Here is an 11444-nt window from a genome sequence, read left to right on the forward strand (position 1 = left end):
ATTCACATGCAGTACTTAATTTCACACACTTGAACGGCTTACTTGTAAACATATAAAAGAGGGACCCCGGATCATTGCATTTATTTATCTATGCCAAACGTTTATTAGTGAAATAGTCCTGAAGATATAATCCTACATATGGCGCTTTGATTTCACATATTTAAGAAAAAAAATGACAAAACACATAGAATTAGACATATAATTCAAAGACCATGGTACAACCTTTATCTTTTTTTTTTTTACTTTAGCAAACAAAAAAAAATGTCAAATGACATGAAAAGTGGCAAGTCTTCCGACAATAAATAATAAATTACTTTATAATTTTTGCAATGCAAGAGCAAACAAAAAAATGTTTCCTTTTTTTCCTCTTTATTTCCAGAGAGAGAGAGAGAGAAAGAGAGAAACAGTCATTTTAACCAATAACTATACACATCTTTGGGGGAAAAGTTCTTGACAGACACAAGTCAAACACAATCCCGAGACGCTTGTGGCAAAATAGAGGTAACCTTGTTGCAATGCTTTATAAGTTGGTTTTTAAATCTAAATTCAAAAACCTTTAAAGTCGCTTCAGACTTCTTGATAGAGGATGGATCTCAAAAAAAAAAAAAAAAAAGAAGAAGAAGAAGAAGAGAGGAAGAGGAAGAAGAAGAGGAGGGGGGGAGGCGAAAAGGAAAAAAAATCAGCTACAGGACATGCTAAGAAACCCAGATTTCAATTAACCCCTTGATACAATCAACGGAAAACTCCGCGCACCTCCGCGGCTGGCTCCACCTTCCTGAAGGGACCCTTTCAGCCCAAGGCCAGTTTCTCTTCCTGCCCGTTTGCTGGAGCTTCTGTTAGGCAAAGCCAATGACCAATCTAGAAACAGCACCATTCAGAATAAGATGGACTTGAAAAATCTCTTACGTCTGCTTTTCTGTAGATGTGCAGTGAAATGAAAAGGCGCTTTTTTTTTGAGATCCTTGAATATACATCCTCTACGTTTTAAAAACGTCTTTTTTTTTTTCTTTCTTTCTTTCTCAGTACTCCTAAGGTCACTGGATAGCGTTATGTTGGGTTTGGGTTTCATTTGTTGTTACGTTTTAATTCTAGTCAAATTGCATGATTGTCTTCACAGTGTTGCTACCATATTACCTTGTCATTAAAACAGACTTCGTGCATTTCATTGGAGCATTCATTTCTCGATTCAGTTTTCGCGGACTGGGTCGGGTCGTTAAATACTTTTGTGTCGAAGTTCAACAGTATCAATTCCCACTGTCTCCAAACAGCGAAAAAAGAAAAAGACATCTGAGTGAATGTTCCTCATGCCTCAATAGGACTGGCAACCATGCTGTTGGGTGTATCTGGGAGCTGAGAGGACATCGACGCCACCTCGCTGCCCGTGGAATTAGAGCCCGGTCCTCCTTCGGAAAAATTGACCTGCACAGAAGGTTGAGAAATGGATAAAGGAGGCTTTGATCAGAGGCATAAAAGGATGATAAAGTCATCACATTAGTGTGTACATACAAGGACCTGTGTGTGTGTGCAGACAGGATAGGTAGATAGGGGTGTATAATTTGATTGTAACAGGCTAAAAAGAAAACCCTACAAGGAAAATAATTTGAAAAGAAATCCTCTCGCTTTGCCATCTTCCAAGAGATCTGTTTTAACTGCAATTGAATTCCCAACATTCTGTTGCATTAAATTATTTAAGGACAAATGTTCCCCGCTGTAAAAGGGCATCGCGACTGGACCACGCATGCTCGGAATAAAATCAGCCTGCCGGCTGGCTACATGCTGCCCCAGGAGCAGGATGGTTCCCAGTCCCCGGGCATCAAAGCCTCTCCCCTTCTGGAGTTGGGAAATCCATAAGGCACTCAGATCCTGTGACAGGTGATTCAGGGGAGGCTCCCCAGAACAAGGATGAACTTCTCAGCATGGGCTTTCTTCCTTGTTGGTCCCACTGTCTGTTGGCTTTTCTCTTTCTCTTTCTCTTTAAATCAGGCTCTTCCTTCCGAAAGGAGACCCATATATTATAACATCATCGCATTACAAATAGAGAAAGGATTGTGTTGCTGTTGTCAAGCTCCTTGTCCACCCAGCTCCCCACCCCAGACCCTCCTGGCTCCTTGCTTCTGCTCACATCTATCACTAATGTTTCAGCAGCCGCCCTGCACCCTCTCCTGCCTGCCCTAGCCGAGGATCCAGGTGTCACTCAAATTACTCATAAGATTAACCTGACTTTAAAATAAATTATTTTTCCTAATTCCAGAACCTACCTTCCTATTTTACCCTATTAAACTTGCCCCTTGTGAGGTCAAGGGACTTCTCCAATGGTCCTAGACGGATCCACTTGCAAACATAAGCTTGGGCCAAGTTTTTGTAACCACTGGCTCTGGCCCATTACCTATATCATTCTCACAACGGATGTAAAGGACGTATATTCAATAATCTTGTTTATCTTGACCCTTAAGCTTTTTGTAGGCAAAAGGTGAGTTTATTTTTTTCTGGATGTGTATAACACATTAATGCTAAACAGATTCTCACATATTATCTGATTGGTAGAACTCACGTTACTTTTGCTACATATGGGCCCCACAGTATGTGATTATATATGAAATTTGTACTCCTATACTTAAAAATGTTTGAGCAGTCCTACTTTTAGACTAAGAGAGCCCCAAAAGGGATAGAGTGACAAAAATGTATCAATCATATCTTTGAATAGCTGGACTCTTTCTTGACATATCTGAAAACGGCACTCAGACAGATGCCTGCTGCCCACTGATAAATGACATTGATTACCTGTGTCAACGTCATTACCCTCCCCTTGATTTAGGACCTGAAATATACCACTTTCTAGGAGCTGAGGAGGGACAAAATTTACTAATTGCTGATTACAATGTCAATTGTAACTAACTCTCAAGTCTGAGACACAGGATTTTGCAACCCTGTTGCCTTCCCAAACATGTCTATTTAGTTAGGCACCTTGAAATTAATCCTTCAAAGCAGGGCTGACAGAAAACACAACCTATATGGTCAAATGATGAACTCTCATAAAAGACTCATAGGACGTTTGTTTTTCTTGGGAGCTTGCCACCTTCTCTTTGCCACACAGCCCTCATCTCTGCCCAGCCCAGCCCAGGGGCCTGGGAGGCACCCCCCATCCTAACCCCCAATCTTCACTGTGTGGCCCTTAAACCAGAATCCCCTTTCTGTGGGAGATTCAGCCCTTCACACTGCGAGCTGACACTTACCAGTTGCTGAAAAGCAGGCTGATCTATGTCACTCTGCAAGGCGAAGTCACTCAGTACTTTCCAAGGTGGCTGGTAACTCTGCACCTCCACTGGGTTTGCCTGTAAGCCACCGTCATGTCTCTCTGGACTGGCAGCCACCATGGGAGTTCCTGTCATCCCCTGGATATTCTGTGAATAGCACCCCCCCCATCCCAACATGTTAATGAGCAAACTCCCTCCCTCCATTGTCTGCACAGGCTAAACAAATATACCCAGGTATTATCTTATCTATATGGTGGCCTTTATTGACTCAGTTAATCTGCTGCACGTAGGGATATGAGCAGGAGTTCAGTTTTGTTTTCCTGTGTTTTTGTTTTTATGCTTCTGTGGCCTGGCCTTTTTGGTCTGCTTGGATCTCATTAAACCAAATTCTACTGTGAATTTCTTCCTTCCCTTCCTCTCCTGGTTTATCCCCAATTCCTCCGGTCAGCCCACTGGCCTGAGCCACAGGAAGCTCAGGCAGACCGGCCTCCCTCCTGTCTCTAGACGTGGGGCTCCCTCTGGTCCCTAGGCCGGGCTTCCAGAGCAGTTTCAGTTCGCCTTCTCCCCAGGCCGCTCTCCCTGCAGGGCCAACCCCCACCACACGCCTTTTGGTCTGGCGTATTAAGCACTAACCAACTTAGAAAGTGCCCTGGCCCAAGGTTGGCCGGCCTGCCAAGTTTAATGACAGCAGATTTTATGGCATTTAAAAATAGGGCCAATGCAGTAAAAAGAAAAAGAAAAAAAAAAAAAGAACTCTCTAGGTTAATTTAATCAGAAGGCCTGAGGGGTAGGCACTGTGGACCCAGGATGATCGTGGATAATAGTACCAGAGGCCTGACCTCTCTGGAGGCCCCGGCTTGACCTTGAGCAGAGGGTGCCTTGTTTCTGTGGGTCACCTTGCAGGACCTCACAGGCCTCAAGGTGCTACAAAAGGCCTAGCCAGGATTGTGGGGGTGTAGTAAGGGGGGGACTAGAATGACTCCAAAACCCTGAATTTCATGGGAAGCAAAGGAGTTGTCCCTCCCTTCTTTCCCCAGCACAGGAGGAGGGAACTAAGGACTTGAATGTCAAAACCAGAGCCTGGCCTTGCTGCTGCCTGCCCACAGAGGGGCAGCAGGTGGAGGGCAGGGAGGAGTTGAAGGGCATGAGCCCGTCTGTGCAGGTTGGGGTGCTGTGCTTCCTCCCTCCCCTCCATCAGGCCAGCTGGCCCTGGGATGCCTCTCCCTGGGGGATGGGGCAGGACAGGGCTGCCTGTTAGGGCTCCCGCTCCAAAGCAGGGTGGCTGGCTCGTGTGCCAGCCAGCTAACCTGGGCTGCCAGCACACACCTGGCCGGCCTCCTCGGCTCCTCTGGGGTCCCCTGCCCATCCCCGGGGCCACTCACAGTTTTGTCATTGGGCTGCTGCTGCTGAAGCTGCTTCATCATGATGCTCCGCTTCTTGTCCTTGCACCGCTTGTTCTGAAACCAGACCCGGATCACCCGGGGGCTGAGGCCAGTCATCTCCACTAGCTGCTCCTTCATGAGTGCATCGGGCCGCGGGTTGGCAGCATAGCAGGTCCGCAAGGTGTGCAGCTGCTTCTCGTTGAGCACGGTCCGCACGCGGGTGGTCTTCTCAGGCTGCTTGTGCACGTGCGGCCGCAGGGCTGGCTGCCGCGCGGAGATGGGCTCCGCTGCGGGGAGAGGGGCACGTGAGTGCAGGCCGGAGCTGGCCCGCCTGCCGCTCCGGAAAATGGTCAGCGCTCCGCAGCCTCGACAAAGCGGGGGCAGCAGAGGTGAAATAAAATCTCGCTCTCTAATATTAGAGGTCACTACTAAGTAATCTGCTCCAGAATGCAGCCTCTGCCCCAATTCTGTCCGAACATCGGGAGCAAAGGGGCGCAGCTCCAGGGCTGGTCACTCTGCTCCAATAGGGGTGGTGTTTTTTCAGTGTTGTTCCTCCTCCCTCCTTGCCTTTCCTCACCCAGACCAGACCCAGGTTACATCAAGTATCCCCCACCTCCAGGCTCTTGGGCAGAGGTCACACACGGTCCCAGGGAAGGTAATGCAGAACACTCCAGTGAAAGCCAGAGACACCGCACCAGCCTGGAAATCTGCAACACGGAGGCCGAGGAAAATTCTGCCAGAAAGCCTTGAACTTCAGTCCCTAGAAGCCACTTCTGTCAAGGGACTAAAACAATTCTGTATTTCGGCCATCTCTCCAGTCCTTGATCTCTCATAGCACCGAATCTACCTGGATGGTCCCGAAACAGGAGGACCCCCACCAAAGGAAAACTGAAACTATGGAGAGGCCTAGGCTCTTAAGAGGACAGCTGGGAAGCCTCCGGCTCCCGATCTGTCCCCATTCTCCAGCCTCCTGTCTCTCTCCCCACAAGCAGTGCACACACAGGTTGCTCCCAACAGAAGTTGCCACCTCCGGCTTTGCCCCTGCAAGCAAGTCACAAATCCCCCAGGGCGGAATTCTTAGAGCTGCCAGGAAGCAGAGGGGGTAAGCTGTCGTTTTCTCAGCCAGTGTTTAGTGGGAACTGATACTTTAAAAATGCACCAGGGCGGATCTATTCATGACCAGAAGGCAGGATTGGAAACATTGTCTGCCTTCTTACCCCTGGCCCCTCCTGGTCTACCTTGCTACTTCTCCTCTCCTTTCTGGGGAAAAGGCCCTCTGATCTGGAAGGTACAAATCCTACAGCTTCCAGGATCCCCTGGGGTCAGGTCAACACCTATGGGGTCAATTTACTGTTACAGACACAGGACCGAAATGAAATTCTCACCAAATCACTTGGAATGAATGGTTTAAAGGGGCAGGCTCCCTTTAAAAGGCAATTACTGCAGATTAGCTTGTTGACAGTTTTAAATTACAGCTCTGTGCCAGGGCCTGCAGTTAGTAAGACTGTATCTTTTCATGTTCATTTTCTCACAAAAGGATAAAAATAAATTTTAAAACTGTTTCGCGAGTGTGGGGGCAGTTGGTAAGGAAATGGGATCAGAGGGGCTGATGACTTCAGGCCACCTAAACTTCCTCGCTGGGTTGGAGGAAGCTTCTGGGGGCCCGAGCTCCGCCCCTTTAATTAGGCAGCAGCAGGGTGAGTACCTGGCCAGAGCTGGTGCCCATTTTCAGAAAGCTGCTACTTGAAGGCCAAGGTGAGCTGAAGTACTGTTTAGGCGTGTGTATACATGTGTACACAAGTGGTGTACATTCATGTGTACCCATATTTAGACACACAGACCTGCAGGTGTGCTGCGGGAGGTAGAGGGGACAAATGACCGCTCTGAACCCCGCTGTAGAGCCGTGCAAACAGCACCCCTTCCACTTCGGTTAACTGCAGGCTACCTCGCTGCCAGGCAACTGCCCTGCGGTGTGGCGCAGGGTTGCAGCGGCGGCCAGCGCAGTAGCAGCAGAAGGGGCAGGCTGGCCTGGCCTCCGAGCCGGCCGCCCTGCCTCGCTCTCTCCGGGCCGAGGAGTACCTGCCATTTGCAGCGGCCGCGCCGGGTGCAGGGGGCTGAGCGGGTCGCCGGCGCCTAGGCCGGCCCTCTCCACCACGTCGTGGTCCGCGCGGCAGAAGAGCCCGTCCTCCCGCAGCGCAAACTCGTCTCCGGGGATGAGCTGGCGGCTGCAGGCCACGCAGCGGAAACACTCGATGTGGTACACCTTGGATCGGGCACGCATCACGAAGTCGTTCTTGCTGAAGCCGATGCTGCACTTGGCGCATTTGATCCCGTACAACCTGCGCGGGGCCCGGCCGGGCGGGAGAGAAGCACAGGGACAGGGGTCACTTCAAGCGGACACTGCCCCGCCGGGAGTCCCGGCCACAAGGCCCTGAGTCCCCCGAATCGGGATTAAGCAGACAAGCTGAGGACGGAAAAAACAGATGTGGTTCGGTTCCGCTTCCTCTGCCTCTCCTTTCCCTTTTGGAACCTCTCCTGCTCAGTCGTACCTCTTAGCTCACTCACCCAGTCCACACTAAGGACAAAAGTCTGATGTGCTCTAACGCCTGAGCCGCGGCTCGAGCGATCAGGGTGCCTCTTGCGACTCCACAAAGGAAGGAGCCCCGGAGGGACTCCGGGATTCACCGGACCCACACTTCCTGGAAATGTCTCTAAACCTGCAACCGAAAGTCCTCCTTCCAAGGAAAAAAGAGACTGTCACCCCAGTCGGGTGCAAACTCACGCAAATGCACAAGCAAAAGGACAAAATGAAACCGAAGGGCCTCCAGAGCCCTCGCTGCACAAGTACAGCAGCTCCGCTGGAACTCGAGATTTCTCGGCCAGCAACAATGTTAACAGAAAGTTTCCTCTGCGGTTTTCCCTGCATTATTATTTCCAAAATTTGCTTTTGTCCTCTCAATCTCTTTCAAGTGGCTGAAGCATCTACCTCAACTTCAGTTTGTTTTTAGAGCCATGACCAGCCAGAAAACAAAACAAAACAAAAAAAGAAAAGATCCATGTCGACCGTGTTCCTTGCTTCTGGCCTCTCCTTACCAAGAGACAAGCTTTGTAGGCTCCTTCTCTGCAACCCCGCCAGGACCCCCTCTCCAGGTATAAGTAACAGCAGAAGCGGGGGCATTCCTACAGACAGAATGGAAGAGAGGAAAAGACCCACACGAAGCAGGGAGGGGGACAGCCCGCTTCTCCACGGGGAGAAAGGCTTGTAGAAATCTAAATGATCTCTCTGTTCTGCTTTTACAACTACAGGATTTCAAAGGGACAGGGACTCACACACACACACACACACACACACACACACACACACACACGAATGGAGAGTGAGTGGAGAAGAAAAGGTAAAAGCAACTTGCTCCTTCTCCAAACATGTATCCAGAATTAGGAACATGCAGGTCTGTATGCAACTGGGCAAAACACTATCTCCAGTGGAGTAACGACACTCCTGGAGGTGCGGAGTGAGCTCCTCTGCAGAACCTGCAGTTCACACACCAATCAAGTAAACAATGGAAAAGGCTCATTTGTCAGAGGTTAGAAGGTAGATTCAAAAGTTGTGCCTCCCTCCGCCTACTCCATGTGAGATCTTCCATTTCATAGGATGAGGACTTTACCTTGCTTGTGACCAAACAATTTGGGAAACCCCTCCCCCTTCCTCGGGTTCCCCTCTTCCCCATTTCCTCCCACTCTTCCCCTACCTCCATCAAAGTATTTATAAGTTGTTTTTTTTTGCACTGTTCAGTTGTTTCTGTCAAGAGTCTACTCTATTTCATGATTTTAAAGTAAGAATAAAAACCCCTGGATACTAGGTGAACGGGGAAAAAATTATAAGGGCACAATCTTGACTAAACTAAGTGCTTACCTCCCAAAACGCCATTACTTACAAAAGCTATTTTCTTCTCCATAGCCGCTAGACAATTTTTTTAAATTTAATTTTGGTGCTTTTTAATATAATAGCAAAGGTGTGATCTCTTCTGTTTGTGATAGAAACAATAAAATTTTCTTTAGAAATTCGACTGGCTTCCTAAGGCAGGTAATGAAGTTTCTGACATAGATACACAAGTCAAAGAAAATTTGAGATTAGCAAAAGCATGAAGTTTAGATGCGGAACAAACTGAAAGGAAAAACAAACAAACAAACAAAAAAACTCAGAAAGTTCCTTAGGTGGTTTTAGTCTTGTCAATATGGGTAATTCACTCATTTTATCAGTTACCAGATTTTAATGTGAGAAAGGAAGCTGTTCAATTATCTAAATATACCAATTGTTCGCAGACAGATGATGGGCAATTTGATCTGCTCTGTCTAATTCATCAGCTCAGATAAGATAAGAAAGAAAAGACAGTCAGATGTCACCAAAGGGTTAATATTTAAAAAGATTAAATTTCCGGTCGTTTTGCAGGGAATATTTGGGTTGCTTTTAAAATTTTTCAGGTAGAAACGCTTAGACTAAAAAGTAAAAGGCTAGTTGCTCTTTCAAAATGCATCTTTAAATGTGTACGTCAAACTTTTATTTCACCCATTACATTGACATCTCCAAAGATTTTATAAGTTACTAATCAAATGCTGAACTAAAATATATAAAAAAGAAAAACACTGTACAATACAATAAAAACAATTTTTAAAAAATTTAGAACCTCCAAATTACCCGTCTTTAAATTGTTTTTTTTTTTGTTTGTTTGTTTGGCTTGGAAGGGGGATGTTAAAAAAGAAAAATAATTTCAGCACCACAGATTCCAAGAGCAATTTAACAAGCTTCAATACCACAAAAAAGGTGAGGACCACTATCAAATTTTGTGGAAGTTTCCTCCCTTAAAATGCAAGATGAACAGCATAGTTTAAGTAATACACATTCAGGGTAACTTCTGCCTGCCGGACTCCACTAAGGCAAACTTTGCAAAAAGGCAAAGCCACAGCAAATAATAAAGAGTGAGGAGAGACAGGGAAATCTCACAAAATTAAGTAAGCAGTATATATAAATGGCATACCTGATATAATCTCTTTTACAGTAGGTCTTTCCATCTCTAACAAAGCACGTACAGCTCTCATCCAAATACTGATTACACTCCGCACATTTCAAACATGCCGCATGCCATTCCAAATCCGGAGAAACCCTCAGAATATACTGATCGTGAATTTGATTGCCGCAACCAACACATAGGGAAATCAGACGTTTTTCTGAAATGAAAATAAATACATGATTGACTAACCATTTACTTCCTACAGAGATAAACACACTTTTAGTGTAGTTCTCTTATAGGGCGTACTCTAAGAGTTTTTTTTCTTCTTTCTTTTTTTTTTTCTTTAAAGAGTATTGCACTTTGGTATGGTAATTGAAGTGTGCCATCAAAACCCTGACTCATTTTAAAAAGGAGGTGGAATATATGTAAAATGCAGATTTGAATAGTCTACATTTGTAAGCCTAGCACACAATCAAACCCGTTCATTTTGTATTTCTTTTTCCTCCCTCCTCCCTCTTTGCCATAACCGCTGGGAAAGATTACGGATAAGTCAAGTCAAAGAAAAGGTTTTGACTAGAAGCGTTAAGTGAACGCAGGGATGTCTATATTTTCCATGAAGCACGCTCTTAAATAGCACCTAGGACTGGATATTGTTAGCAAAAGCACACATCAATACAGTTGTCACTCGTTCTCTTTTGCAAGTCTAATGCTACTTCACATCTCGGAGTACTGTAGGTGCAGGCAGACCTTTGCAACAGACTAACCATCTCGGAGAGCTCAGGATTCCCGGGGAGGAAACTACCACTTAGCACCAGAAGGCTAGGGGCTTTGGAGGGCACCCAGACAAATTCAAACACAAGGTACGCTCAGTTTACCGGAGATGAGAACCAACCGCAAAGCATGCAGGCGTGGCGACAACGAGAAAAAGCCACTTTCTCTCTCTCTCTCTCTCTTTCTGTCTCTCCAGGCAGTGACTCCAACTCCGAAGAGCCCCTGACCCCCGTGCCTGAGAGAGACCCCCGCACAGACCAGCACACCGAGCCCCACAAGGTAAAAGAGCCTCTTACTTTTTGGTGGATCTCCCATGTCTCCCATATCTGTAAGAGGGAGTAGTGTCCACAGTGCAATGGTGGTTGTACAGTGGTGACCAGCACACAGAGAGGATGCTGGAGCTGTGGCTAAGTGGGAGACAGTGGCCCGGGACTGCGAGGCTGAGCGCGCCGCTGCCCGACCGCGCCGCGCCCTCGCGGGTCGGGGAGTCCAATGGGAGCCGGCGGAGCTGGCGGAGCGGAGGCGCTGCGGCGGCGGCGGACTCGGCGCGGCTCGGGCACCTCTCTTCCTTATCTCTTACTCAAACTTCTCTGCTCCAACTCAGCTCCATCGCCATTGGTCTGACGCAGCGCGCGGGGACGTCAGGCGAGCGCCGCGCCCATTGGCTGCGGGGCGCGCGGCGCAGCTGTTCTGATTATCATATTTCAGCCCCGCCGCGGCCGTGCGCCACTGACCGTGCGGCGAGCCCGCGGGAGAGGCTCCGGGCTTCCCGGCCACTTGATCGGGCGCGCCGCTCTCCCCCGGCGCCCGCTGCCCGGCCGCTCTGGCTCCGGGCCGCCCGCTCACGCTGCTCCTCCTCCTCCCGCCCCCCTCCCGCGCTCCTTCCCGGCCACGCCGCCTGCGCCCTCGCCGCCTGTCGCGCCGCTCCTCCGCCCTGCGCTCCTGGGGTCCCAGCGGTCCGGCCGGCCGTGTTGCGCGCGGGGCTCCCTTTTCTGCCGCCGGTGGCAAGCGGCTGGTGGGTAGGTCTT

General features: G+C 48.4%; 1 protein-coding gene across 1 annotated transcript; it reads right to left on the reverse strand.

Moving 5' to 3' along the window:
- Positions 1–595: 595 nt before the first annotated feature.
- ISL1 (ISL LIM homeobox 1) lies at positions 596–10946 on the reverse strand. The gene is made up of 6 exons (XM_066377887.1): positions 10713–10946; positions 9673–9862; positions 6716–6975; positions 4637–4923; positions 3234–3401; positions 596–1419 (listed from the first exon to the last, which is right to left on the reverse strand). The coding sequence occupies exons 1-6, from the start codon at positions 10738–10740 to the stop codon at positions 1303–1305; spliced, it is 1050 nt and encodes a 349-aa protein (XP_066233984.1). The 5' UTR covers positions 10741–10946; the 3' UTR covers positions 596–1302.
- Between the last annotated feature and the right edge of the window lie 498 nt (positions 10947–11444).

The sequence above is a fragment of the Saccopteryx leptura genome, chromosome 1, assembly GCF_036850995.1.
Source record: "Saccopteryx leptura isolate mSacLep1 chromosome 1, mSacLep1_pri_phased_curated, whole genome shotgun sequence".
NCBI lineage: Eukaryota > Metazoa > Chordata > Mammalia > Chiroptera > Emballonuridae > Saccopteryx > Saccopteryx leptura.

Bases quoted from the DNA above. Each gene is read 5' to 3' on its own strand.
- ISL1 (XM_066377887.1), bottom strand. From the start codon at position 10,740: ATGGGAGACATGGGAGATCCACCAAAAA. The intron at 9,863-10,712 runs GTAAGAGGCTCT...TTTTCATTTCAG, and splicing joins CATGGGAGATCCACCAAAAA to AAAAACGTCTGATTTCCCTA. The intron at 1,420-3,233 runs GTAAGTGTCAGC...CCTTCTGTGCAG, and splicing joins AGCCTGCTTTTCAGCAACTG to GTCAATTTTTCCGAAGGAGG.